At 60.7% G+C, this 24441-nt stretch overlaps 3 protein-coding genes across 5 annotated transcripts; 1 reads left to right on the forward strand and 2 right to left on the reverse strand.

Annotated features, from left to right (window-relative positions):
• Window positions 1-7896, forward strand: POLR2C (RNA polymerase II subunit C). The gene is made up of 9 exons (XM_051629114.1): window positions 1-141; window positions 508-557; window positions 779-847; window positions 975-1027; window positions 1136-1264; window positions 2278-2329; window positions 2804-2972; window positions 6314-6388; window positions 7457-7896. Exons 1-9 carry the CDS (start codon window positions 56-58, stop codon window positions 7599-7601), a joined length of 828 nt encoding a protein of 275 aa, XP_051485074.1. The 5' UTR covers window positions 1-55; the 3' UTR covers window positions 7602-7896.
• Window positions 7897-9668: 1772 nt separating this feature from the next.
• Window positions 9669-14011, reverse strand: DOK4 (docking protein 4). 3 transcript variants are annotated; one of them, XM_051629766.1, is made up of 9 exons: window positions 13985-14011; window positions 12944-13145; window positions 12083-12190; window positions 11706-11820; window positions 11486-11605; window positions 11208-11397; window positions 10779-10917; window positions 10568-10691; window positions 9669-10488 (listed from the first exon to the last, which is right to left on the reverse strand). In XM_051629766.1, exons 2-9 carry the CDS (start codon window positions 13007-13009, stop codon window positions 10364-10366), a joined length of 987 nt encoding a protein of 328 aa, XP_051485726.1. In that variant the 5' UTR covers window positions 13010-13145; window positions 13985-14011; the 3' UTR covers window positions 9669-10363. The 3 variants fall into 3 exon arrangements, with proteins under 3 accessions (XP_051485726.1, XP_051485724.1, XP_051485727.1); XM_051629764.1 differs by lacking the exon at window positions 13985-14011 and having other exon boundaries at window positions 12944-13291; XM_051629767.1 differs by lacking the exons at window positions 12083-12190; window positions 13985-14011 and having other exon boundaries at window positions 12944-13293.
• Window positions 14012-15211: 1200 nt separating this feature from the next.
• CCDC102A (coiled-coil domain containing 102A) lies at window positions 15212-22010 on the reverse strand. The gene is made up of 9 exons (XM_051629452.1): window positions 21969-22010; window positions 19611-20175; window positions 18172-18374; window positions 17953-18061; window positions 17593-17709; window positions 17298-17507; window positions 16865-17035; window positions 16650-16753; window positions 15212-15676 (listed from the first exon to the last, which is right to left on the reverse strand). The coding sequence occupies exons 2-9, from the start codon at window positions 20115-20117 to the stop codon at window positions 15550-15552; spliced, it is 1548 nt and encodes a 515-aa protein (XP_051485412.1). The 5' UTR covers window positions 20118-20175; window positions 21969-22010; the 3' UTR covers window positions 15212-15549.
• Window positions 22011-24441: the final 2431 nt, after the last annotated feature.

The following is a 24441-nucleotide window of genomic DNA, read 5'->3' on the forward strand; positions in this document are numbered from 1 at the left end:
GGGGGCGGGTCCTCCGGGCCGGCAGGGGGCGCGCGGCGGGCGGGGCGGCGCGGCCATGCCGTACGCCAACCAGCCCACGGTGCGGATCACGGAGCTGACGGACGAGAACGTCAAGTTCATCATCGAGAACACGGACCTGGCGTGAGCGGCGGGAGCGGCCCGGGGGGAGCGGGCCCGGGGGGAGCGGGTACCGGGGGGAGCGGGCCCGGGGGGAGCGGGAACCGGGGGGAGCGGGCCCGGGGGGAGCGGGTACCGGGAGGGAGCGGGAACCGGGGGGAGCGGGTACCGGGGGGAGCGGGTACCGGGGGGAGCGGGCGGCGGGGTCCCGGGCCCGGCCCTGCCTCCCGCCCCGCCGGGATCCCCCAGCGCGGGTCGCGGGCCGCGCGCACCCCCGGTAAAGGCCGCCGAGGCCCGGCCCCGGCCCGGCCGGTGTCTCCGTGGGCGGCCCGGTGCGTGGCGGGGCTCCCGGTGCCCTCAGGCCTCAACACGGGTGTTTCCCTCCCTCAGGGTGGCCAACTCCATCCGAAGAGTGTTCATCGCAGAGGTCCCCATCATAGGTACAGCCCGGCCTTCCGGGCGGTCCCGGTCCCTGCCGGTCCCGGCCCCTCGCGCGGCCCCTCCCCCTCCGCGCTGCCCTCACCCCCCCACCAGCCCCCTGTGGCACCAGATGCTGCCTCAGCTCCGTCGTAGTTTCTGTCGTATTTTCCGTGCCCTCGTGATCCCCTCGGCTTTTCCCCACCAAAATACGGCTCAGCTGGTGGCTTTGTCCTCTCCTCAGCCATCGACTGGGTCCAGATAGATGCCAACTCCTCGGTGCTCCACGATGAGTTCATTGCCCACAGGCTGGGTAAGTGCTGGGCATGGGGAGGAGGTGAAGACCTGCAGCAAGGCAGAGGCTGCTCCTTCTCTGGGCAGGAGGGCTGGTGCTCCTGTGGTCTCACTCAAACATTCCCCCAATGTCCTTCTTCCTGCAGGTCTCATCCCACTCACCAGCGATGACATCGTGGACAAGATGCAGTATTCCAGAGTAAGTCAAGCAAAACGTGCTGGGTGCTTCGCTGGGCGGTGGCAGGTCTCTGACTGATTCCTGCTGGGAGGAGTTTGGCCTAAAGGTCTTGACTCATGTGTGTCCCAGGACTGCACGTGTGATGAGTTCTGCCCGGAGTGCTCCGTGGAGTTCACCCTCGACGTTCGCTGCAACGAGGACCAGACTCGTCACGTCACCTCCCGAGATCTCATCTCCAACAACCCCCGGGTCATTCCGGTCAGTGCTGTCCCTCCGTGAGCCTGAGGGTCCCCTCTGCGTTCCTGCCGAGGCTGGGGTGGTGAACATCTGGGATGTGGACACAGCAAAGCCTCTGAGCACATTTGGCCTTGCCTAAAGCCCCTCTTCGTACCAAGTGGGAGAGCAAAGCAGGAATGTATGCAAAACCAGCTGCATGTGCCGCTGTGTCCTCTGCCTCGGTGTCCATTTGCTGTCCTGGGGCATGTCAAAGCAGTGTGGCCTCCTTAACCCCCATCCCATAGTGCTTGTCTCCAGCTCGGGGGCTGGCTTTAGTGTAGCCCCTCCATCTCAGCTGGGGCACTCAGGGCTGTGTGCTGTGTCCTGCTGCCCCTGTGCTGCTGGGGAGGGGCAGCCCTGAGGCCTCTGGGCTTCTGGTTCTTGGCTCTCAGGTGTGAGGAGCCTGGCCAGGGCACTGCTGCCAAACAGCTCTTGCCCTGTTGCCACAGGGTGGGCTGGGGGAGCCAAAGCAGAGTAGGTGCAAAGGGACTTAATGGAGAATGTTTTAAAACGCTGTTGTATCACAGAATCATGGAATGGTTTGGGTTGGAAGGGACCTTAAAGATCATCTAGTTCCAACCCCCTGCATGGGCAGGGACACCTCCCACCAGCCCAGGCTGCTCCAAGCCCCATCCAACCTGCCCTTCAACACTGCCAGGGATGGGGCAACCTGGGCTTCCCTGGGCAACCTGTTCCAGGGTCTCGCCACCCTCACAGGGAAGAAGTTCCTCCCCGTGTCTTATCTAAATCTCCCCTCTTCCAGTTTTAAGCTATCATCCCTTGTAAAAAGTCCCTGTTGTGAGAGGACAAGGGGTCCTCTCACTGTGGTCACAGAGGTCCAGATGTCACCATGGCTGCTTCTGGTGGCTGGACTGGTGCTGTAAGTCACACTAGAGTGGCTCTTTGCAGTCTCTAATACTTGTAGGCAACTGCTGTTTGTGGACAGAAAGGCTGATCTGGCCATTAATTCACTTGCTTTTGTTCTTCATCTGCAGGTGACATCTCGCAGCAGAGACAATGACCCCAATGACTATGTTGAGCAGGATGGTAAGCAGCAGTTCACTGGCACTAGCAGCTGGAGGAGGAAAGGGAGTTTTCCTTCAGGCTCTTTGAACTCATTCTTCCTTTTCTGGCTGTGTCACTGAGAGGCATCTGTCCCACTGGTATCGCTGGGTCAGGGGATTTGGTTCTGTCTTAAAGCCACTTGAAGGTTGTGCCTCCTGTGGCAGGGGGTGCTTCTCCCTCTCCTTGTGAGAGCTCAGAGACAGCAAAGATGCAAAATGCTGCACTGTCCTCTGTTGGGGCCTGGGTGGTGCCTCTGGGCTTACCTGCAATTCCTTTTCCTTTAGCAAGATGCTTCCCAGCTACTCTGGGGATACAGATGAGGCCCCCCTAAGAATTCCAGTGAGCCCTGGTTCCAGCTGGCACCTTCTGAGCACTAGACTTTCCTGCCTTTGCCCTGCTGGGGTCCTGCACACCTTGCTCTTCAGCCTTCTCAAGTGGGTGTCTGCTTTTCCACAGACATCCTCATCGTGAAGCTGCGGAAGGGCCAGGAGCTGCGGCTTCGAGCCTATGCCAAGAAGGGCTTTGGCAAGGAGCACGCCAAGTGGAACCCCACGGCTGGCGTAGCCTTCGAGTATGACCCAGACAACGCCCTCAGGCACACTGTGTACCCCAAACCTGAGGAGTGGTACGTCCCTCTGTCTGTCTGGGAGGGATTTTCCAGCAGACACTTCAGTTTCAGCCCTAGGGATGGTTGGGGTCAGTAAGTGACTGTGCTTGTCACTTTCCTTGCATGGATTCTGCTCCTGTCTTGGGGCACCAAGGCCAGTCCTTTGGTTGCAGCTGCCTGCAAGGTAGGCTGGTTTGTGGCCACCATTTGTCCTCTCCTGTCATCCTGTCACTGCTGGGTTATGGAGCTTCACTGTTCTTTGCCACAACTTGGTTCTTTTTTCTCCTCCCTGCACAAGTGGTTTGGGCAACGTGTGAGGGAGGAATACATCTGTGTGAGGTGGAAGAGGTTGCTACAAAAGCAGAGGGCTGAGGGTTAGGTTGCAAGGCTGATTTTTCAGCCCTTCTGGTTTGAGAAAGCCCTGTGTGTGGCTCCAGTGTCACCCACACATCTCCCTGCTCCTGGGGTGTGTGCTTTGGCAGTGGGGTTTCCTTTCTGCCCCGTTCTTCTGCTGTGACGTGGCACTCTGCACTGGTAGCATACCTGTGTTCCAGCTTCAGCTGACACATTCCTGCTTTTGGAAAGCTGCTGCCCTGCTAGGCGAAGTCCTCACCCCAGGCAAAGAAGGGAGAGGGGCTGTGGGCAGATCCCAGGCCTTTTCATGGATGTTACGGATCCATCTTCATCTCCATGAGTAGGTACCTGAGCTGCTCCTGGTTCTGCATCCTGGTGAGCACCCTGCAGCCACTCTGTCACCAAGCATGTGGGAGCCAGCAGAGCAAGAGCTGGGTGCTGTAGCCAGGGCAGGCTGGGAGCAGGGATGAGGGGGACTGCATACACTGCCCTGACAGCAGGGCAGTAGTCAAAGCTGTGCTCAGGGTGGAGAAGCTGTGGATGCAGGAGCAGGATTTCATGCAGGGACCATGGAAGCCAATGTTGAGGAAGTGGGAAAAAGCACCTGAGCAGAGTTGGGCTGGAGAGGGGGCTGAGCAGCAGAGGAGGCTCGGTGGGTTTTCTTCCTGTCCCCACCAGATTTGGCTCTGCAAGTGGGCTGTTGTACACCACACTGCCCCCCACGTTCAGTTTGCTATCAGTGAATGAGCTTCCTGGGGGTGCCAATAGCCTGGATTTGACACCTCAGCTGCCCTGCCAGGAGCTTCCTGCTCAGGAGCTGCCATGGAACTCCTGTGTGGCTTGGTTTGCACTGAGGAGACTTAAGAAGCCTTTTGTTGCCAAGGGTGGAGGTGCAGGTGGATCCATAACATCCAAGAAAAGGGCAGGGATCTGCCCACAGCCATCCCAGCCCTGTTGTAGGAATGGAAGGAGTGAAATCCCCTTGGCTTTGATGGGCTCTGCAGGGCGTGTTCGTGGGACCCGTTCAGTCAGTCTGGGTGAGGATGGGACGTGCCAGGCCTTTAGCTCCTACAGTTCTTGGTCAGGGTGGTGCTCTGGGATCTGCAGCAGGAACCAGACTGGCTGGAAGTGCAGGAAATCTGGAAATGGGCATTTTCCTTGGTGTCTGTGATCAGCACATGTGGGTTGAAGCTGGGCTTTGAGGGATGTCAGCTACAGATCAGGCTGTTGAGGGGAAAGTCCTTGAGAGGCTGGTTTTGGTGAGGTGCAAAGCTGAGGAGAATGCTGTCTGGCAGCTCTGTGGTCAGGAGCAGGTCACAAGAGTTGATGTGCTGGCCTGTCCTTCATCACCAGCAGTTTGGGGGGGGGACTGGATAGTTTTGAAGTTTCCAAATGATTTGTGGCAAGAATATTGCCCCAAAGATCAGTTGACTGGCTGACAGATTGGATGCTTAAGAAGCAGGGGTGTCTCTGTGGTGTGGAATTTCACAGCAGGATTTGAAATAATTTTGAGCTTTGTTTTAGTACCTTAAAAATTTTCTGTTTTCATTTCTGTCATGCTGGATAGTGAAGTCTCTGGCACTGATGGAGTGACAGGCATGTTTTGGGATGCTGTGGGACAAACAGATGCTGAGCTGAGCTCTTTTTTTTTGGACAGGGAATGCCCTGGTGTGAATTTTTGGGAGTCTGGGCTTTTGGAGATGTGGGTGTGTTGGAGAGCAGCCCCGGCTGCCTGGCTGAGAACTCAGCACTTCCCAGGCTGGGGCACCTGAGGCAGCTGCTAATGTGGGTTCTTGGGTTCTGTGACAGAGTCAGGCACCTGGTGTGTTGTACAACAAGCTGGGTGCCTGGAAGCAGTTTTTGAGAAGTTCTGGACAAAATATAAGTCAATGTTGAAGAATCCCAGAAGAAAGATTGCTGTGGTCACTGCCTGTTCCCTGATGGTACATCTGTCTTCCCAGGTTAATCTGGAAGATGAGCAGAGGCGAAGGCCCTGCTGTCCAGGGGCAGCCCTTGGTGATGGTCTGGTTTCACATGCTGTTTGAGGCTCTGGGCAGCACCCCTGACACGCAGCTGGGCTCTCGCAACAGCTGTGGTGGTGGAAACCTCTACCCTGTTTCTGGTCATGGGTGGTTTTGCAAGTAAGGAGAAGATCCAGCTCCCTTAATGCTTTATCTCTCTCTCCTTGGCGTGGTACAGACAGGATTTGTTTGGAAAGTGTGGTTTTATTTGAGGCAGCTGATTACAAGGTCCTGGGATCAGCCTGTGCTGGCATTGCTGGGGGGGGAAAGGTCAGCAGGAGACCTTGATGGGCACAGAATTTTCCCTGCTTGCTTCTCAGACAGCTGAAGGATTTGAGTTTCTTGGCATGGATTAAGTGCTTCCCAACAGTCTCTCTCCGGTGTGATGCTCCGTGTGCCCAGGGATGCAGGGCTGGGACCTGAGGGACAGGGATCACAGTGGTTTTGGCAGTGACGTGTGTCAAGGAGCAGAGCTGCAGGATGGGGCTCACTAGTGCAGCTGGGGCCTGAAAGTACCCGAGATGTGTTCCTGCTGGGCACAGGCTGACCAAGCCTTCCCTTTCGGCTGTGCTGCACAGACAGTGCTGGAGTGCTCCTGTGTTTCCTGACCTGGAGCAGAGTAGAAAAAGAAATAAGGTCCATTGCTTGATAAGCAGCATCCAGGCTCCATAAACACAGTCATCAGGCATCAACATCCCGGTGACAAATGGCCAGAGGGTGCTGGTGTGGGTGGGTGGAGCCCCAGGGCCATGCACGGGGTTCTCTGCATTTCAGCAGAGGGGCTGGGCTGCTTCCCCCAGGGCTGCTGGGTGACTGTGAGGCCTTAATGAGGAGATGGACAGGGCAACGTGGGCTGAGCTGTCTTCTGTGACTTGATGTCTGATGGCTCCTACGTTGCCTGTGGGTCACCAGCCCCAGAGCTTCCTCTGGGAGACCGGCCAGAGCAGGAGCTCCTTGCTGACCTCCCCTGCTCTTTGATTCCAGGCCCAAGAGCGAGTACTCGGAGATCGACGAGGAAGATGCCCAGGCTCCCTATGACCCCAATGGGAAGCCGGAGAGGTAGGAAGCTGGATGCTGAAGTTTGCCAGCCCAGGGAGCTGCTGTTCCCTGAAAAGCAGGGCAGAACCTGGAGTTTACTGGGGATATCATAGAATCACAGAATGGTTTGGATTGGAAGAGACCTTAAAGACCATCTAGTTCCAACACCCTGCATGGGCAGGGACACCTCCCACTAGCCCAGGTTGCTCCAAGCCCCATCCAACCTGCCCTTCAACACTGCCAGGGATGGGGCAGCCACAGCTTCCCTGGGCAACCTGGGCCAGGCTCTCACCACCCTCACAGGAAAGAGTTTCCTCCTCATATCTCATCTAAATTTCCCCTCTTTCAGCTTGAAACCATTCCCCCTCATGCTGTCACTCTCTGCCCTTGCCCAAAGTCCCTCCCCAGCTTTCCTGGAGCCCCTTCAGGCACTGGAAGGTGCTCTAAGGTCTCCCTGGAGCCTTCTCTTCTCCAGGCTGAACACCCCAACTCTCAGCCTGTCTCCAGAGCAGAGCTCCACCAGCTCTTGGATCATCTCCACGGGCTCCTCTGGACCCGCTCCAACAGCTCCATGTCCTTCTTGTGTTGGGTGCTCCAGAACTGCCCAGGCCTGGCAGTTTTCCACTCCAGGAGATCCTAGACAGGTCTCCTGAGTTTGTGTTGTCAAGCAGGGCAGTGCAGCACTCGGTGAAGTGCCAGGCTTGTGGGGGGAACGCCGTGGGATCTATTGGCCCATGTGAGGCTCTGGTACTCTGGTTGCTGGTGGTGCCCCTCACTGGGGTTGTTTCACTGCAGAAGTGCCCTCCCCTGCCCCAGGACAGGGCTCTGGGCTGGTCCACAAGTCCCAGCCCTGAACAGAGGGCACTCCAAAGCACTTGTGCAGCCTGTGGAGCCCCAGTGTTGCTGTGAGGGTTGTCCAGGGGCAGTGCTGGCTGTTCCCCATGGGAGGGAGATGATGCTGGTGCTTGGGATCCTCAGCAGAGCTCCCAGTGCTGGGTCAGGACAGCTGGACCTGCTCTGTGGGTCCTCTTTGCTTTGGCACCTCCTCACAGGGCTGGTGGTGACTTTCCCCCTGACTTGTGACCACAGGTTTTATTACAACGTGGAGTCCTGTGGTTCTCTGCGCCCTGAGACCATCGTTCTCTCTGCCCTGTCTGGCCTGAAGAAGAAGCTGAGCGACCTCCAGACCCAGCTGAGCCATGAGATTCAGAGCGATGTCCTCACCATAAACTGAGATGGCCCCTTGCAAGAAGGCATGAGCAGTGCACCAGGTTCCTCCCCCTTCTGGCTGGTGACCTCTCTTCCCTGGCTGTCCTTCCCAGGGAAAGCTGTCAGGATGTGTGGGGTAAAGCAGGAAGGAAAATGGTAGCAGCTTTGCTGGGACAAGCTTTGTCCCTAAGTGATCCTAGAGTTTTAGGCCAGAGTTTTGGATTCCGGCCATGGGATTCAGAAGCACATACCCTGGTTACACAACCCTACCTTATTTGCATGTCCCTTCCATACTGTGCTGAATAAAGCCTTCCCCCCCCCATGTGCTGTCATCTCTGAGAGCTCATCTGGGACTGCAGGAGATGTCACATCAGGTACCTCTTTCCATTTAGACATGAAGTCCATGAGATCACTCTGAAGGGAGCGTTGCTCTGTGCTGCTGCTGGCTGCTCTTGGCACCATCTCCTGAGGAGACAGACCCCCTGGGGTAGGGAGCCCCTCTGATCCAGCCAGGGCTGCATTTCAGGCAGGTGTTTGAGGCTGGGCTGGTAAGCGAGGTGCTGCAAAGGAGCAGAGTGTACCCACAATCCTGACGGTAGGAGCTGGAGAGCAGGAATCTTGTCAGGAACACCCCCTGGCACAACAGCTGCCCAGTTCATCCCTTCTCCTCTTTGACAGCACCCAGCAGGACTTGGGATGAGCTTCTTTGTGATGGTCCTAGAGGGACCTGTCCCTTCCTGACAGGAGGGGAAGAGGGATGTGGCACTGTGCTCATCCCAGAGTAGTCGTGGGGCATGGGAGCAGCATGGGGAGCTGAGCCAGAAGGAGCAGCTGGAGCGAGCTCTGCCTTCCAGGGCAGGGCCAGGCTCAGCAGCAGCTCTCATGTTCCTGCCACGGCACCCCTGGCTGGGGCACAGCTCCCCAGAGCTGTCCTAGTCCTGAGGGAGTGCTGGCATAGCTGTTTTGCCTTTAGGTCAGAGCTCTGCCACAGTCGTGGTGTGGGTAACTGAGCTGGCCCTGCTCTGGAAGAGCTGTGAGATGCAATGGCTGGGAACGCCTTTGCCTGGGGATTTGGAGCCACCGCTGCCCTGGCACCTTCTGGAGCTGTGGGGTGAGATTGAGGTGTTGGCTTTCTGCTTCACTTGGGGTTGCTGGATGGAGGGTGGCAACTCCCTCTGCCCTTTTTTCTCCTCCCCAGCAGTTAGGGCTTCACTTGAAGTGGCCTGGCTGTGGCTGGAGGCAGAACAAAGCCTTGAGCCAAGCAGGGCTGGAGGCTCGGGAAATCTCTCCCCATCAGCATTTTTCTCCCTGGCAGGCGCTGCTCCCACTCGCGCTTCCCGAGCGCCTTTGGATGGAACAGACAAACAGGAAGGGTGGCTAAGGGTTGTTTATTCATTAAGCAACTCCTTAAAAAGAAAAGAAAACCCAAACATTTTTGGTAACAGATGTTCAATCTTTTCCAGATGAGGTGTGTAGCTAGGAAAAGAGAGCAGGTTACACCTCTCACCCAGGGGAGGATGTGCTGCCGCGCAGCCCTGGGGCGCCAGCAAGCCCCTCTGTGCCCGGCCATGCTGCAGGGAGCAGCCCTTCCCCACCCCCCCACCCCCCGGAGCTCCCTGGCCTCGGCCACAAGCCACACACAGACCCAAGACAACATTATTTACAGACCACGGGTTCCCACATCACGGCACTCCCTGTCCCCAAAATCACTGACCTGGAGCTTTAAGGGTGGAAATAAAAACCACTGCCCAACCCAGCCAGAAAGGACTCCAAAGAAACACCAAGGTTTGCACAGCAATAAAAAGATAGCCCTTCTAAAGGAGGTCAATATATAGGAGAACTAGAAAAAATCAATTGCTTTAGAGTTCAGCCCAGCTACCTCCCCCAGGCGAGGGCTCTTGCCCGGCTGCAGCAGAGGAAGAGGAGGGAGCGGGGACGATGGGAACGCCTGGAGAAACGGGCTCTTCCCCCATGGGCTCGTGCTCCTCTGCAGGGACAGTTCACATCTGCAAAGCTGCCTCTCGAGGGACAGCCATTACTGGCCAAAACCAGTCCCTGGGTTGCCCAGCAGCAGATAAACTGGGAGGGCTGTGGGTGGAAGAACAAGGGGTGCTGGGGTGGGGGCAGCCCTGGACGGCCATGGCAGGGCAGGGAGCTCAGCTCTGACTGGCTCCTTGTCCCAGCAGACTCCCCACCCCCAGAAGGAAAACCAGTTTCTCCTGAGGCACCTCAGTTCTACAGCGAGTGTTCAAATAGCTTTGAGTGCAAAAGTCAGCTTGGGGGTGGCAGGGTGTCCCCAGGAGCACCCTGCTCCTCATGGGAGGTGACATGCTGGGTTCCGATGCCTTCAGCCTGGCACAGCCACCTCCCCCAGTGCTGCTTTGTTCCCTGCAGGGTGATGCTCCAGCCTCCCTGCCCCACAAAACACCCCCAATTTCATGACACAACCCTTTCTTCACCTCCCTGCTGGATCCCCCGAGATTAAAAAAGCTCTTGAGTGTCTCTGCGTGAGGGATCTTCAGCAGCCACGAGGTTTGGGTTCTTGGGAGAAGGGAAAAATCTGTTACAATACGGATATTCAAGATAATAATTCAGGTCAGTGGAGGTGGCACCAGCGGGCAGCTCCCAGGATGTGGGGCCAGGGCACGAGCCTAGTGCCTGCTCCCCTGAGCACAGGGGATGCCACAGCCCCGTCTCCCTGGGGATTTTGAGGGGCATCTGCCTGTGTCCTTGCCCCACCAAGGGGATGAAAATGGGGACCCCTGCCACAGTTCCCATCTTGCTGGCTCACGGGGACACTGTGGGCTCCCTGCTCTCAGGCTTGTCGCTTTTGGAGGACTTTGGCTTCAGCAAGATGAACCTGTTGAGGAGGTCGGTATCTGAACTGGCCTGGGCGCCTGCATACGCCTCCCCTAGGGACAAAGCAGAGGGTGGGCTCGTGGGGGGGGATGACACCCCAGGGGCCACTCTGTGGGGGACAGGGACACCCACCGGAGTAGCTGGAGGACTCGGCCATGTTCTGGGAGCCGGTGATGTGGTGCCAGTAGGCGCTGCGGGGCAGCATGGTGGTGGGGGTGCAAGGGTAGGAGAAGTGCTCGGTGCCCTTGTTCAACAGCTGTGGAGGACAAGAAGGGGGTGAAGGTGACACAGTAGGCCCTGAGCCGCCCCTCCAGCCATGTCACCAGGCTGGGCTGGAACTCACCCTAACGTTCTTCTCCATCTCCAGCAGGACCCTCTTGTGCTGCTCAGCAATGGCCAACGTGGCGCTGTGCACGCGCTGGTAGATCTGCTCCCCTTCCTGCGTCTGGAAGGTGTAGAGACCCTCCCCTGCATCACACATCCTGCAGGGGATAGAGCACAGGACATCACCAGCGTCCCCAAGCTGAGGGAGGATAAAAATACCCCACACACACATGGCAGCTGGCCCAGCTTCCCACAGTTTAAGTGCTGTCCCCAAGTCCCCTGTGGGGTGCTGAGTTGGGACCAGCTCCAGCCCCAAACCTCCCCAGCTGTGGGACACCCTGTGCGGGCTGTGGCCATTACCTCAGTGTCAGGCCCGCCCTGGGGTGATGCCCAGCAGAAGGAAGGTACCCAGCAGTAGGTCCCTGTCCCAGCCAGGGTGACATCTCACCGTCCAGCCTCGAAGGTGAAGCGTGTGGCGTCGCGCCCGTAGCGGCGCAGGGAGCAGAGGGGCCAGGAGAGCAGCTTCACCCGCGGGTTGCGCGTGTCCCAGAGGTAGATGTTTTCATGGGTGATCTGCAGCTTGCACTCGCCGTAAACGTCCAGGTTGGGGCAGGGGAGGAGGAACACGTTAAACTGGTCTGTAAAGGGGGAAAAATAATTATAAAATGCAATAATTCAGGGGGGCGTAAGGAGGCTGAGCCCCGAGCGAGCGCCCCGCTGGCTCACCTGTCTGCTCACTCTGCACGCCGGGCGCCAGCAGGTCGGGCTCTCCCAGGCCCACGTCAGTGGGGCGGGCGCCCAGGCACTCCAGCGACAGCGTCTTGTACCACTCCTCTGCCTCCAGCTCTGCAAGGCACCACAGCAGCCTCTGGGTGACCCCGGCCAAAAGAGGGGGTCTCCCCACCCTGGCACCCCCAGCCCAGCTCCCCCTGGCTGTGCCCTGTACCTGAGTCGCAGGTGAACGTGCGGGCGGAGTCGTCGGTGAAAACGATGGCCACGGCCTGTCGCTTGGTCTCCTTGGGCAGCCGGGTGACACACTTGACATTGCTGATCTCAGTCACCTGTGGTGGAGGTGGGAGGGGAGGGGGTGTCACGGGGGGCTGCACCCAAAACCAGCCCCACTGCACCTGAACCTCGTCCCCTGCAGCACCCAGACCCCCTCCCCACCTGCACCCAGACTTGTTCCTGCAGCACCCAGCCCCAGCTGCACCCCTCTGGAGCACACAGGGCTACAGCTGCCCAGCTCCAGCCCAGCACATTTAGGAGAGGGAAGCCCGGCCAGGCGGGGGGAGCCTCCCCGCACCCCTGCAGCGCCGCCCCCACCTTGGGGCACCCGCGCAGACACGCCGACTTCTCGTCCGGGTACTTCTCCAGGCGCTGGGGCCCCTTGCTGGAGGATTTCCGGAAAACCAGCCAGCAGCGCCGGTAGATCTGTGAGACAGAGAGTAGGGGGCTGCCAGGGTGGGGGGGTCCCTGTCCCCAGCCTGTCCCATGACCCCTGTGCCAGGTCCTGCTGACCCAGGGGATGCTGAGGATGGGCTGCCATCATCCCCCACCCCTGCCAGCACTAATTACAGACCTTAATTAACGAGCATTGGCAAAGCTCCCGAGGGCATCCCCGTTCCGGTGTCCCCTCTCCTGCAGCCCCAGCCACCGGGGGTGGCAGACCCGTTGCTCCAAGCATGTCCCCCCCCTCGAGCCCGCTCCCTCTTTGTTCTCCCTAATTAGCGTGAAATTACCCAGCATGCTCCTCGCTGCCGGCTCCGAGCGATGGAGGTGAGCAACCAGCCCTCCCTGGCCCCCCACCTATGGGTCCTGGTGCTGCATCACCCTAATTTGCACCCAGCAACACCCCCCGCCCCCAGCTTGAGCACCCCCTGTGCCAAAACTGGGTGTGGAGAGAAACTGAAGCACTGGGAGGGAGGCACAGGAACACCCCCCAAATCCCCACGGTGACCCGTGTCCAGTGTGGAGATGTCACCTGGTGCAGGATCAGGCCCCCTGGAGCTGTGAGGTGATTTGGGTACCAACAAGTGCCGCCCCCCATGCCACCACAGCCACCAAAATGTCACTTATTTGACCCAAAAGCAGGCGGGCAGATGCCGCGAGAGGCAACGTGGCTGGACTCTTTGGGCCCCCACATCCATGCACGTCCCCCCCCAATCGCCCAGACCTCCCACTCACCCCCAGCTTCTTGCTCTTCATCCTCACGTAGCCTTGCTTGATGATGTCGTTAAAATTTGTCGCCATGGCGATAGCCCGAACGGGTGGAGGCTATTTGGGGAGGGCTTGCCTTCACCTTCACCCCACCCTCTCCATCCTCTTCCCTCGGACCCCCCTCCTCACCACTGGCCCAGTTTGGTGCTAGTGGTGTCCCCCATCCTGACTGGGAGAGAGAAATGACAGATCGACGGGTGACATCTTCCTCCTCCTCTTCCTCCTCCCTTTGCTGCCTGAACCACCCGAGTGGAACAGTCCGGTGTTAACCCCTGCCAGCGCGGCAGTGGTCGTCAGCCCTGCCCTTCCTTTTCCCAGCCTGCTCCCTCGAGCAACTACACAGCCCCGGCCACTGGCCATCAGTCGGCTTCAGTGTTAACAACCTCCTGCCCGGCCAGCCCAGCTCTGCCGTGGGGTTTTTTTTGGCTGTGGCACTTGCCCCGGCACAACTCACCCTCCCTCCAGCCCCACTGTGAGCTCGGCCACGCTTAGCCTGGTCCCCCTATGCGACGGGATCACCCCAGCCCCGGGCGTTTGGACCAAGTGGGAACCAGGTTCCTTTTCCAGCTGGAAAAATCACCTAGGGAAGGATGGGGCCATCTCCGGGGATGTGACCACTGCCACGGCCTGTCTGGGTGCCACCGGGATGGTGGCTTGTGTCCCCAGAAGCACCCGGGATACTCTGAGGTGGCCCGTGGAGGTGACCGGGGCTGGGACAACACCCTGGGGACCGGGGCCAGCACTCGCCTGAGTGGGAACTCTCCCCCCACGCCCCCCCCCCACCCCATGGGGGAGTTCAGAGACGCTGGGGGTTACCTCCAGCCCCGTCCCGTGGCCCCCCTCTCCTTCTCCCCACCCGATGTCACCTCGGCCCCCCCCCATCCCGGGCACCCCTGACGCCTCCATCACTCCCAGGTCTCCCCTGCTCCCCCCGCCATGGTCCCACCCTGCGCTGTCACGCCCCGCCCGGGCCCCCCCGACACTTGTCAAGCCCCTTGACGCCCTTACCGGACCCCCCCGCTGCTGGCGGCGGCTCGGGCGGCTCCGGCGCCCGGCTGCGCAGCTCTGCCCGCCCCGGAGCCCAACAACCCCGCCCCGGCCCCGCCCCTCCAGGCCCCGCCCCCAGTCCCGGTAACCCCACCCCAGGCTGCCTTCCCCGGCCCTCCGGGCCCGGCCTCGTCCGGCCCATTCCAGCCAGAGCTTCAAGCGGCGGCCCGGGAAGAGGTTTCCTGCCTGCACATCATTAGGCTTCAGAGTGAACGCCCCGCAGCGAGTACCTCTCGCCGAGCTGCCGGCTGTCGCTAGGCTCAGGCGGCCATCTCCTCGTCCCTGTCCCCCACCTTGTGTGACCCCCAAAACTCCGGCCCCCACCGATGCCGTCTGCAGGCACCTCCACCCCTGCAGCCTCATCAGTGGGGCCATAAAGTAATGAAGAATCACTGCAAATAAAAGGGCATTAACCCCCCCTGCCCAGCCCTCCCACAGCACTGAGTGAGGCCATCAGCTCTGCGGGATTAATTGTTAATGAGGTTGTGTCTGAGGCTCCAGTGCCCCAGGAGGCACCCATCTGCTGAGGGCATGGCTGGGGGGGGTCAGCACCCCCCGGGTGAGCATTCTGCACCCCTGAAATAGCACTCTCCACCCAGGGTGAGCACCCTGGACCCACGGGTGAGAACCCTGCACCCCTGGGATAGCACTCTGCCCCTATGGGTGAGAACCCCACGCCCATGGGTGAGCACCCTGCACCCCTGAAATAGCACCCTGCCCCTATGGGTGAGAACCCCACACCCATGGGTGAGCACCCTGCACCCCTGAAATAGCACCCTGCCCCTACAGGTGAGAACCCCACACCCACGGGTGAGCACCCTGCACCCATGGGTGAGCACCTTCCACCCAGTGAGAGCACCCTCCACCAAGGGTGAGCACCATGCACCCCCAGGATAGCACCCATGGGTGTACCCCCCTGGCTGCCCAGCTGTACCACCACAGCCGCAGACCAAGAGCTACCCCACAGCCTCTGCCACCCAGGCACAGGGACAGGCTGTACCCAGGAACTGCCCTGTCCCCAGGCACAGGACAGCGATAGCAATGGGGTGACATCAGCAGCTCCATGTCCAGCCTACTGTGACTCCCCAGTGCTGTCCCACACCTCCTGTGTGGGGACAGAGCAGAGCCCAAGCCACCACCCGAGCCTGGGCCCCTCTGGGCTCTGTATTTATAATAAAAAAAATCATATAGAAATACATACATATATATAATATATATAAAAATGTGGGCAGGAGGGCAGGGCTGGTGGCAGGGCTTGATGCCCTTCTCTGCCCTGTGCTTCCTCCTAGTGGGCTGCTCTGTGATGGCTTTGGTGGCCATATCTGTGTCCTAGGAAACGCTGGTGGCCAAGGGGCATCAGATGCTGTCCAAGAGGCAGTGGGCTTGGAACACTCCCAGGCAAATTCCTCCCTGGCGCTCTGTGCCTTGGTTTTCCCCTCATGTAGATAGAAGCCAGGCCCCACAGAGACAGGCACTTATGGGCAGGAACACCACGGGGGGTCCCCGTGGCGGTGGCACTGTGGGCTCTAGGACACCTGGATCTGCAGGTCCTCGTCCTCGTCGGGGTCGCTGGTGCCGTCCCCGGTGTCGTCGGGGCCGAAGCGGGTGCTGCGCATCTTGCCGAAGAGCGGGGCGCTCTGCTGCCGCCGCAGCCTGCGGGGGAGAGCTGCTGGGGTGGGGGGCAGCAGGGCAGCTCTGGGGGGTGCCAGAGCCCAGCCCTCCTGCACCCCCCCAGCATGGCTGCACCCCGCTGGGATCCTGTTCCTGCGGCTCCCACTGCTCCCAGGGAGCCCCGGATGATGCTCTGGGGGGTACTGGGTATAACCCCCTGGTGCCAGACACAACCATGCTGGGCACCTTCGACCCAGCCAGAGTGCAGAGCAGAGGGGAATCATCCCCCTAAAATGGGGATTCCCTCCAAAAGAACCCAGGAGTCCCCATTCCTGGCAGCCCGTGGTGGGTTTAGCTCCTGGCTCTCCTTCCTCTGAAAGTTCATCCATGAAAATTTATGAAGCAAATTTGAAACAAAAAAAGGGACCTGGTCAGATCCCACCAGTTTGCTGCGTTTTACTGGAAAGGATGAATTATTTAAGGCCAAGCGCAGGGGGAGGGTGGAGGGGAGGGAAGAAGAAGCCTCCATTATTCCTCCATGATTTAATGAAGATGTCCCAATAAAATAGAGGAGGATGATAAACACAACCTCCCCAGCACCTGCTGTAGACGCAGCATCGATCTGCAGCCATTTAAGCTCTTTACTGCTGGTGAGGCCAAGAGAAGCCAGGGAAAGTTTTCCAGGGCAATAAAACCCACCTCCCACCTCCCCAGATCAGTGTGGGCTGCTTGGAGCCTGCCCTGGCCCTGGGTAATGGTGAAGGAAAACCCCAGTGGGGTGGAACTGGAGGTTACTGGTCTGTGGGCAGCCTCATGCTGGTTTAACTGGGAGGTGAATGCTAACCAGCTCGCAGCAGGAAGGGTGCTCCAAGGGTGGCTGCACACCCTCCAAGGATGTTGGAAGCCATGCTTAGCCTGGGATTCAACCAGGGAGATGCTGGTTGAGGGCTGGTGGCAAGGAGAACACCATTCCACCCTGGGGTCCTTGCTGGTCCCCCCCTGGTTCCCTGCTTACCGGGACTGCAGATGCTCCAGCTGCACCTGGAAGCTCTCACTCTGCTCAGTCTGCTCATCCAGTGACCGCTGCAGCTTCCGTGTCTGGTTGTGGGCCTCATCCAGCTGTGGGATGGGATGGGGTGGCATGGGGTGGGGTGGAACGGGGCCATCAGCAGCCATGGAGGGAGCCGAGCTGCCCATGCCTGGCCCCTCCAACAGCATGAGCTTCCCCACCTCGTCCTCGGCTTGGGCCAGCTCCTTCTTCAGCTCTTCCACCCTCAGGCGCAGCTTCTTCACCTCACCCTCATGCTGCTCCACGCGGCGGTTGGCATGGGCCAGCTCAGCCATCTTCTCCTGGTACTGCTTCTTCAGCTTGGCGTGGATGTGCTTCAGGTCAGCCAGTTCCTGCAGTGGGCACAGGGTAGGGGGCTGGGTGGGTGGCAGCCCCCCCACTGCTGGGTTCCCCCTTCTCACTCCCCAGGGACCTCTCCCGCCACCCCACCCCATGACAGAGGAGCTGATGGGAGTGAGGATGGGATCACCATCATCTCTTAGGTGATGGTGTCAGTTTGGCCCTGAGGAGATCCTGGGAAATGCTGAACCACCACTGAAGTGACAGGGTCACCCAGGAAGGGGATGGTCAGGGACAGGAGCACCCCCATGACACCTTGTTCTTCTCAAAGAGCTCAGCCTGGATGGTTTTGAGGTCGGTGTCCAGGGCACTGGCTGTCTGGCGCCGCTTGCGAGCCAGCACCTCCTCCAGGTCTTCGATCTGCGCCCGCAGCTTCTTGTTCTCCCGCTCCAAGTTGAGCTTCTCAGTCTCCAGCCGCTCCCGCCGGCCCCACTCAGCCGCGTTCTCCGCCTGCAGCCGCTCCATCTGGGACAAGGACACACAGTGGTCAAGGGGCCGCAGGGACCTCCCTCACCACTCCCTTCACCCCTGCACTGGGGTTCGGCCTCACCTCTGCACGCAGCTCAGCCAGCTTCTTGTCCATGCTGGAGCGAGCACCCAGCTCGTCCTCCAGGTCCTCAGAGATGCGCCCCAGCTCGTCCTGGTGGATCTCCTTCAGGATGTTGAGCTGTAGGGGGACACAGCACCCAAGGAGGGCAGAACACACACCCTGCACCATCCAACCGCTGCCTATACCCATCCATCCAACCTCTGCAGATGGACCAACTAGCTCAATAGCACTAATTAAGATCCTTAATGAGGCCCTTAGAGCTAGGGAGATGGCTGTGGGTCACCATCTCCAACCACATGCAACCTGCCAGGGGACAGGCCACCCCCTGGGGCACCCCTGATCCCCAGGCACCTTGCTCACCTGCTTCATCACCTCCTGCTTGTTCTTGTTGAGCTCCTCGTACTTGATCTTCCACTGGTTGAGCTCACCCTCCAGCTTCTCAATGCTCTTGCTGAGTGCCAGTTTGTCCCTGGGGAGACGCAATGCTGGAGACAGCCGGCAGGACTCCATGGGACATCCCACCCTGATGGGGACTGGGCTCAGCTGTCACCCCACGAGGATGACACCCCAAGCACTCACTCCCGCTCCTTGAGCAGCACTTTTTGGGACTCATCCAGCCTCAGTTTCAGGGCAGTGACTTTGGTGGCATCCTCCTCCATGATGCTGACGTCCTCCCAGAGCAGGCGGCTCCGTTCCTGGCGGGTGAGGGAGGCCCGGGGGCCCCGCTGCTCCCAGCTCTCCTCCTGCTTGCTTGTCAACATGTTTTCCATCAGCTCCAGCTCCTGTGGCACCATGGATGGCCCAGCACAGGGAACAGCGAGTCACCCAGGGGTGAGGGGCTTCCCTGGCTTCCCACCCCCTCTGGCCACCAGCCTTCACCCCATAACCAAGAGTGTCCCTCCAGCCAAACCTTCTGGTCCCCAGGGACCCCTCCAAGGCAGATGGAAGACTTGTCCTCCCAGAGAGCTCCCATATCCCACCACATCCCACTGCCAACTCCCTGCCTCGCTGGGAATTTGGGATGAGCTAATCCCCATTCACTACACTGGCCTGACTGTGACCACCATGTGGGAGATCTTTTCCAGGCTCCACAAGCCCACAGTAAATGAGCTGCAAGGGGTTTTCTGGGGATGGGACATCCCCCAGGCACAGAGCAGGCAGCTTGCAGGGGAGGTTTGAATTGGGGTCGAACTGGCCACTCAGCAGCCAGGCCATCAGGTGGACTGGTGTGGCAACCTGAAGTGACCTCTGCGTTGTGACAGAGCTGATGGCAGCGGGGGGGGGGGGGGGGGGAGGAGGAGCTGGGAGCACCGCTGGGGTGGCTCTGGTGTCCTCTTATTCCTCCTCCCTTCAACACACACCCACTGGCATTCGAGCTGTCACTGGGAGATGCCACCAGCACTACTGAAGCCACCACCCCCTATTCTGGCACACTGATTGGTGTCTAATGCCTCCAAAGGAAAAGGCCCAGGAATGGGACAAGAACCAGCACCAAGGTAATCTTGCTGCTGGGGCTGTGGGGGTCCTGGGCCCCCCATGCTGCCCCTGGGAGAGGTCTGACCCCTGGGGCTGCTTTGACCCCATTACACTGCTCCAAGAGGGGTCTGAGCTCATGACCCTACTCTGAGAAGGGTCTGACCCTTGAGGTTGCTTTGAGGGGTCTGACATTGTTCATGCAGGTCTGGGAGGGGTCTAAGTCCAAAATCCTGCTCCATCTGACCCCCTGCCTTATTGCTTGAAGAGGGGTCTGACCCCCTGACACTGGTCTGTGGGGTCCAAGCTCACCATGCTCGTCCAAGTAGGGTCTGTCTCCTGCTACAGCTCTGAGAGCACCTGTCCCCCCCCGTGCTGCTCTGAGTGGGATCAGACCCCTGCTCTGCCCACCTCTGCAAGGCAAGGAGTGACCCCATGGATACCCACAGGCAGTGGCTGTTTGGGGGCAGCTGCTGGGGGCGAGGAGCCCCTCACAGCACCCTGGGGGCGAGAAGCCCCTCGTGGAACCCCAGGCAGCCCCTCACCTTGGCTCTTTGGGGAGCCTCGGCCCCCACATCCCGCACCGGCTCCCGCTCGGGGTCGACATCCCCCTCGGCCCGGTGAGCACCAGGCGGGCTGTGGGGCGGTGGCTGCTCCTCCGGCCGGTCGCGGTCCCGGTCGCGGTCCCGGCGCAGCCCGGCCAGCTCCTTGGTCAGGGCCTCCAGGCGGTGCCGCAGCTGCCGCACCTCCTCGCGCGCCCGGTTGCGCTCGGCTCGCACCTTGCTCCACTTCTCCCGCCAGTTGGCCGTGCAGTCCGACCACCACCGCATGGTCTTCTCCATCTGGGCTGCCCGCGCCCGCGCCTCCTCCAGCTCCCGCAGCCGCAGCTCCTCCCGCCCTTCCCAGTCCCCTTCCAGCAGGGCAGGCGGGGGGCCGGGTGAGGGGGTCCCACTGGGGGGAGATGGGGAGGGTTCAGGGGCCAGCAGGGCCAGCAGCGAGCCCCCTGGCAGCGGTGGGGAGCCGGCCAGGCGGGAGGCCCCACTTTGGCTCATGGCAGGTCTTCCCTAGGGCATGGCAGTCACTGGCGGGGCAGCAGCTCTGCCGGGGGACCTGTGGGGAGAGGAGGGGTCAGGGGGAGGTGGAGGGAAGAGGGGGCACAGCTGGAGGGAAGCGAGGTATGGTCCCTGGTTTTGGGGGCGTCACACTGAGTGATGAGGTCCCTGGTATGGACGCTGGTCAGATCCCCAGTGATGTCCTCAGCTGGGTCCTTGAGGATGCCAGCAGTGAGGAGCCAAGTGAGAGCCCCAGCCAGGTGCCCAGGGAGAACTCCAGTGAGGTCCCTGGTGATGGTCCCCAGGGAAGACCCCAGTGAGGTCCCCAGCAAGAACCCTGGCAGGGCCCCCAGTGAACACTATAGTGAGGTGCCTGGTGATGACCACAGCGAGAAGCCAATTGATGGTCCCAGCCAGGTCCCCAGGGACCACCCCAGTGAGGTGCCCAGCCCACCTGACCACCAGCACCGTGTCCCAGTTTGGCACTGCAGCTGGCACCAGCCCGGCCCAGGGCACCTCTCCCAGTGCTCTGGAGGCAATGTCATCTACGTGTCATCCAGATGACGTCATCCACACGAGGTCTTCTTGATGACATAATCTGTGAGCCTCCAAGACCATTTCCAGTGCTGTGGCAGGGAGACCTGGCTGCACCCTGGCAGCTCCAGCAGGGGTTGAAGCCCGAACCAGCCAGCGGGGCAGGAGCTGCGCCAGAGGCCCAGACCGGCCACAACAACGGTGGCAAGACGTGCCCGGGGCGGCCAGACCCGCTTTCCAGTGGTGCCACAACAAAGGGTGGCACTGACCGGCTGCAGCCCGGCATGGACCTCTTAGCCAGCCCGGGTAGGCGGGCAAACCGCCCCAGGAAACCCTAATGGGAGCCAGCCGCGCCGTAATGGGATAACTGCAGAGTCCGGCCCCACCAGCCCGCAGCCGCGGCAGGTTTTTGGGACAGTGCAGCCAGATCCGCTGCCAAATCCGGCCAGTGTGTGAGAGCCGGTGCCAGGCCAGCAGGAGCAGCGACCGACGGCAGCTGTGGGCTCTGCTCGGGGGTAACAATTAGTTTTCTGATGGTATTTGCTGAAATGGTGAAGTTTGGGTAAAACTCAAGGCGAGCCTTGGCCTGTGCTCTGCGGGGGGGAAACCGGGTCCTGACACGAGCGGGCCCCGGCAGAGCCCCGGTGTGCTGTGTGGTGCCCACAGGAGCAGCAGCACCCTGCAACACCCGTGGGAGCACACGGGAGCACCGGCACCCCCGGAACACCCACGGGAGCACCGGGCTCCTGCAGTGCCCACGGGAGCACCGCACCGTGCGATGCCCACGGGAGCACGCCCGGAGCACCCACAGCCGTGCAGCGCCCACGGAGCCACGCGTGGATCACGGGCACCACTAGAACACCCACGGGGGCTCCGGTCCCCGTGCGATTCCCCAGGGAACACAGACATTCCCGCGGCTCCCACGGGCGTGCGCGCGGGTCCCCAGCAGCCCCGCAGCCCCCCCGGCCCCGCTCCGGGCCCCCTCGGGGACGGGCCCGCCCGCCCCCCGCGCTCCTCCATTGGCCGCGGGCGCTGCCGCTTCGCCGCGGGCCGTGACGCGGCCGGGCCGGCGGGACCCGCCGCATTCCTGCGCTCCCGCCGCGCCCCGCCCGGCCCGGGACGGCCGGTACCGCCCGGCTCGGCGCGGCCCTGCCCGGCTCGGCCCTCCCCGGGTACTGCCTGGCCCGCCCCGCCGCCTCCCTGCCCGGCCCAGCGCGTCCGCTCATCCCTCCCTCCCCCCGCCAAAGTTTCCCGCAAGTTTCCCGGTGCCGCCGGTGCCGCGTCCCGCCGCCGGCCCGGCCCGGCCCGCTCCCTCACCGGTGTCGGAGCGGCGGAGCGGGCAGCCCCGCGCCCAGGCGCTGCCGCCGAGTCTCCTCCTCCGCCCCCTCCTCCTCCTCCTCCCCCCGCCGCGCCCGCCCCCCGCCCGCGCCCGGGAGGGGACGGGGCCGGTCCCGCCGCCGCAGCCCGGGCCGTGCTCGCGGTGCGTGTCCCGCCGCCGCGGGGGCTCCCGGGGGGGCTTTTGGCACCGGGAAAAGAGAGGGGGGGCCTTGCTCGGGGGCGCGTGCTTGCACGCGTGGGTTCCCAGAGGGTTTTGCTGGGAAAGGGGGGGTTACACGCGTGTTTTCAGGCCGGGGCCGTGCCCGGCGGTGCAGCCCCGTGGCGATGGCCGCCGTGCTGGCACACGCGGCCGTGGGGGGAACACCAGCACCGTGCAACACCAGTGGGAGCTCACGGGGAGCACCGGCACCCCCGGAACGCTCACGGGAGCACCGGCCTCCTGCAGTGCCCACGGGAGTACCGGCACCGTGCGATGCCCACGGGAGCACGCCCGGAGCACCCACGGCCGTGGGTTGTCCACGGGAGAGCGTGCTCGAGGGTGGGTTCTGCAGGCGGGGGGGGCACTGAATGCCTGTCCCGAGCAGTGGGTGCACAGCCATGCCCACGCACAGCCCCACTGCGTGGGTTGGCACAGGCTGCACACAAGCGTGGTGTGTGCAAGTGTTTGTACACGAGAGGTTGCGTGCTGCCGGTCGCACGTGGTTGTGGTTGCTCAAGCGCCCACGACGGGTGGGTGTTGGGCTTGCACGGGTGTGTGCTCACACGGATTTGCGGGGGTGTTCACGCACAGGCGGGATGCACGTGGGGTTGCAGCTGCCAGACCTCAGCCTGGGCCCCGGTTCCTCTCCTGCCTTCGGGGGGAGCTGCTGGTGCCAGGGCTGGGGGACCAGTGGCTGGGGAGCGGGTGGTATGGATCAGAGCAGCCCTGGCATTTCTTCTCCGTGGCTCTGGATGCTCCAGCACGATTGGCATCCATGAGCTCCAAATCCATGAGTCTGGGGCTTGGGAAGGAACCCAAGGGACACAGGACATCCTGATGCTAAGGTCCCCATAAATGTGCGGGTCCCAGATGCTTCTGCATGTGCCAGTGCTGGCTCCATCCTGCTCCAACCAAGCAGCAAAGCCCCAAACAGTCACCATTTGTCTGCAAGATTTTCTCCTTTTCTAGATGCTTTTCAGAGGATTTGTGTCCCACGGGACAAGTAATCCCATTGGACACCAATGGGACATCTTTTCTCCCTCATCATCAAGCAAAGCAGGGAAAAAAGAAAGAAAATTAAAGCAAAAGTGCAAATGCCCATGCATGTTCTTTCCAAGCCTGGTATTTTTCCACTGGAAGCAACCCCAAAAAGCTGGAGGCGGGGATGTCTGGCTCTCCCTCACCCTCATCCCTGTGTCTCGAGCAGGGGCTTCGCTCGCAGCCAGGAAAGAGCTTTTGCAGGCGGTTTGGCTGGAGCTGCTGGTGGATGCTGGTGGGTTGGGTTTGAACCTATTCCCAGTACTAAAATCAGGCTTTGAAAGCTGGGAAGGGTTTTTCCAGGTGTATTTTTACTGTTTGGTTGGGTGTGAGTTTGTCAGGGGCGTTGGCAGGTTCAGCATCCTGGGATCTGTAGGTTTTGCCCTTGCAAAAACCCAACATCCTTGGTCCAGGGCACATTACCTGAGGTTGTGGACAGTGACCCATCTGTGTGAGCCATGGACTGTCCTCCTGGCACCCTTCTCCTCCAGCTCTGGGTTTCCAGCCTGGCTGTGCCCAGAAGACCCCCTTAAATCCCTCCCAGCTTCAGGGTGGGTTAGACAGAGGCAAGTTGTTGTCCTGTGCTGTGACCTGAGACCTGGAGACATGTTGCATGAGTGGCTGTAGCTGCTGGGCAAGAACAGGGTGGCATTGCTGCCCCGTGGTGGTCATCAGGGTGGCTGAGCTGCCCTTGCTCCCTGTGGCCACGTCCCTGCAGCTGAACCCAGCAGCCCTTGCAGCACAAGGTGAAGCCTTTTGGGGCAAAATTAACCATTTTTTGGGAAAAATAAAGACCACTTTTCCTTCATCTGCGCTGGCTGGCATTGCTGGGGAGCTGGGTGTCTTGTGGAGGGTGCTGACTCCGTCCTGGCCGTCCAGTATCCAACTGTAGTAGTAACGTGGGATCACAGAATTTGGAGTTGGAAGGGACCAATCAGGATCATCTAAACCACATGACTAAGAGCACAGTCCGGATGCTGCTTGAGCTTTGAGAGGCTTGATGCCATCACCACTTCCCTTGGGAGCCTGTTCCAGGGACCAGCGACCAGCCACTCTCTTAGTGAAGAACCTTCTCCTAATGTCCAACCTGAACTTCCCCTGACACAGCTCCATCCACATGTCCTATTGCTGGTCACCAGAGAGAGATCAGCACCTCTCCCTCTGCTGTCCCCCTGGAGGAAGCTGTAAACTGTGATGAGGTCACCCATCAGCGAT

The sequence above is a fragment of the Apus apus genome, chromosome 11 (genome assembly GCF_020740795.1).
Source record: "Apus apus isolate bApuApu2 chromosome 11, bApuApu2.pri.cur, whole genome shotgun sequence".
Lineage (NCBI taxonomy): Eukaryota > Metazoa > Chordata > Aves > Apodiformes > Apodidae > Apus > Apus apus.

Coding starts and splice junctions, on each gene's coding strand:
- CCDC102A (XM_051629452.1), bottom strand. CDS start 20,117: ATGAGCCAAAGTGGGGCCTCCCGCCTGGCCGGCTCCCCACCGCTGCCA. Junction 18,375..19,610: donor AGGCTCCCCAAAGAGCCAAG/GTGAGGGGCTGC, acceptor ATGGTGCCACAG/GAGCTGGAGCTGATGGAAAA. Junction 16,754..16,864: donor TGGCCCAAGCCGAGGACGAG/GTGGGGAAGCTC, acceptor CCCATCCCACAG/CTGGATGAGGCCCACAACCA.
- DOK4 (XM_051629766.1), bottom strand. CDS start 13,009: ATGGCGACAAATTTTAACGACATCATCAAGCAAGGCTACGTGAGGATG. Junction 12,191..12,943: donor TGAAGAGCAAGAAGCTGGGG/GTGAGTGGGAGG, acceptor TCTGTCTCACAG/ATCTACCGGCGCTGCTGGCT. Junction 11,398..11,485: donor CGTGCAGAGTGAGCAGACAG/GTGAGCCAGCGG, acceptor CCCCCTTTACAG/ACCAGTTTAACGTGTTCCTC.
- POLR2C (XM_051629114.1), top strand. CDS start 56: ATGCCGTACGCCAACCAGCCCACGGTGCGGATCACGGAGCTGACGGAC. Junction 142..507: donor ATCGAGAACACGGACCTGGC/GTGAGCGGCGGG, acceptor TCCCTCCCTCAG/GGTGGCCAACTCCATCCGAA. Junction 558..778: donor CGCAGAGGTCCCCATCATAG/GTACAGCCCGGC, acceptor TCCTCTCCTCAG/CCATCGACTGGGTCCAGATA.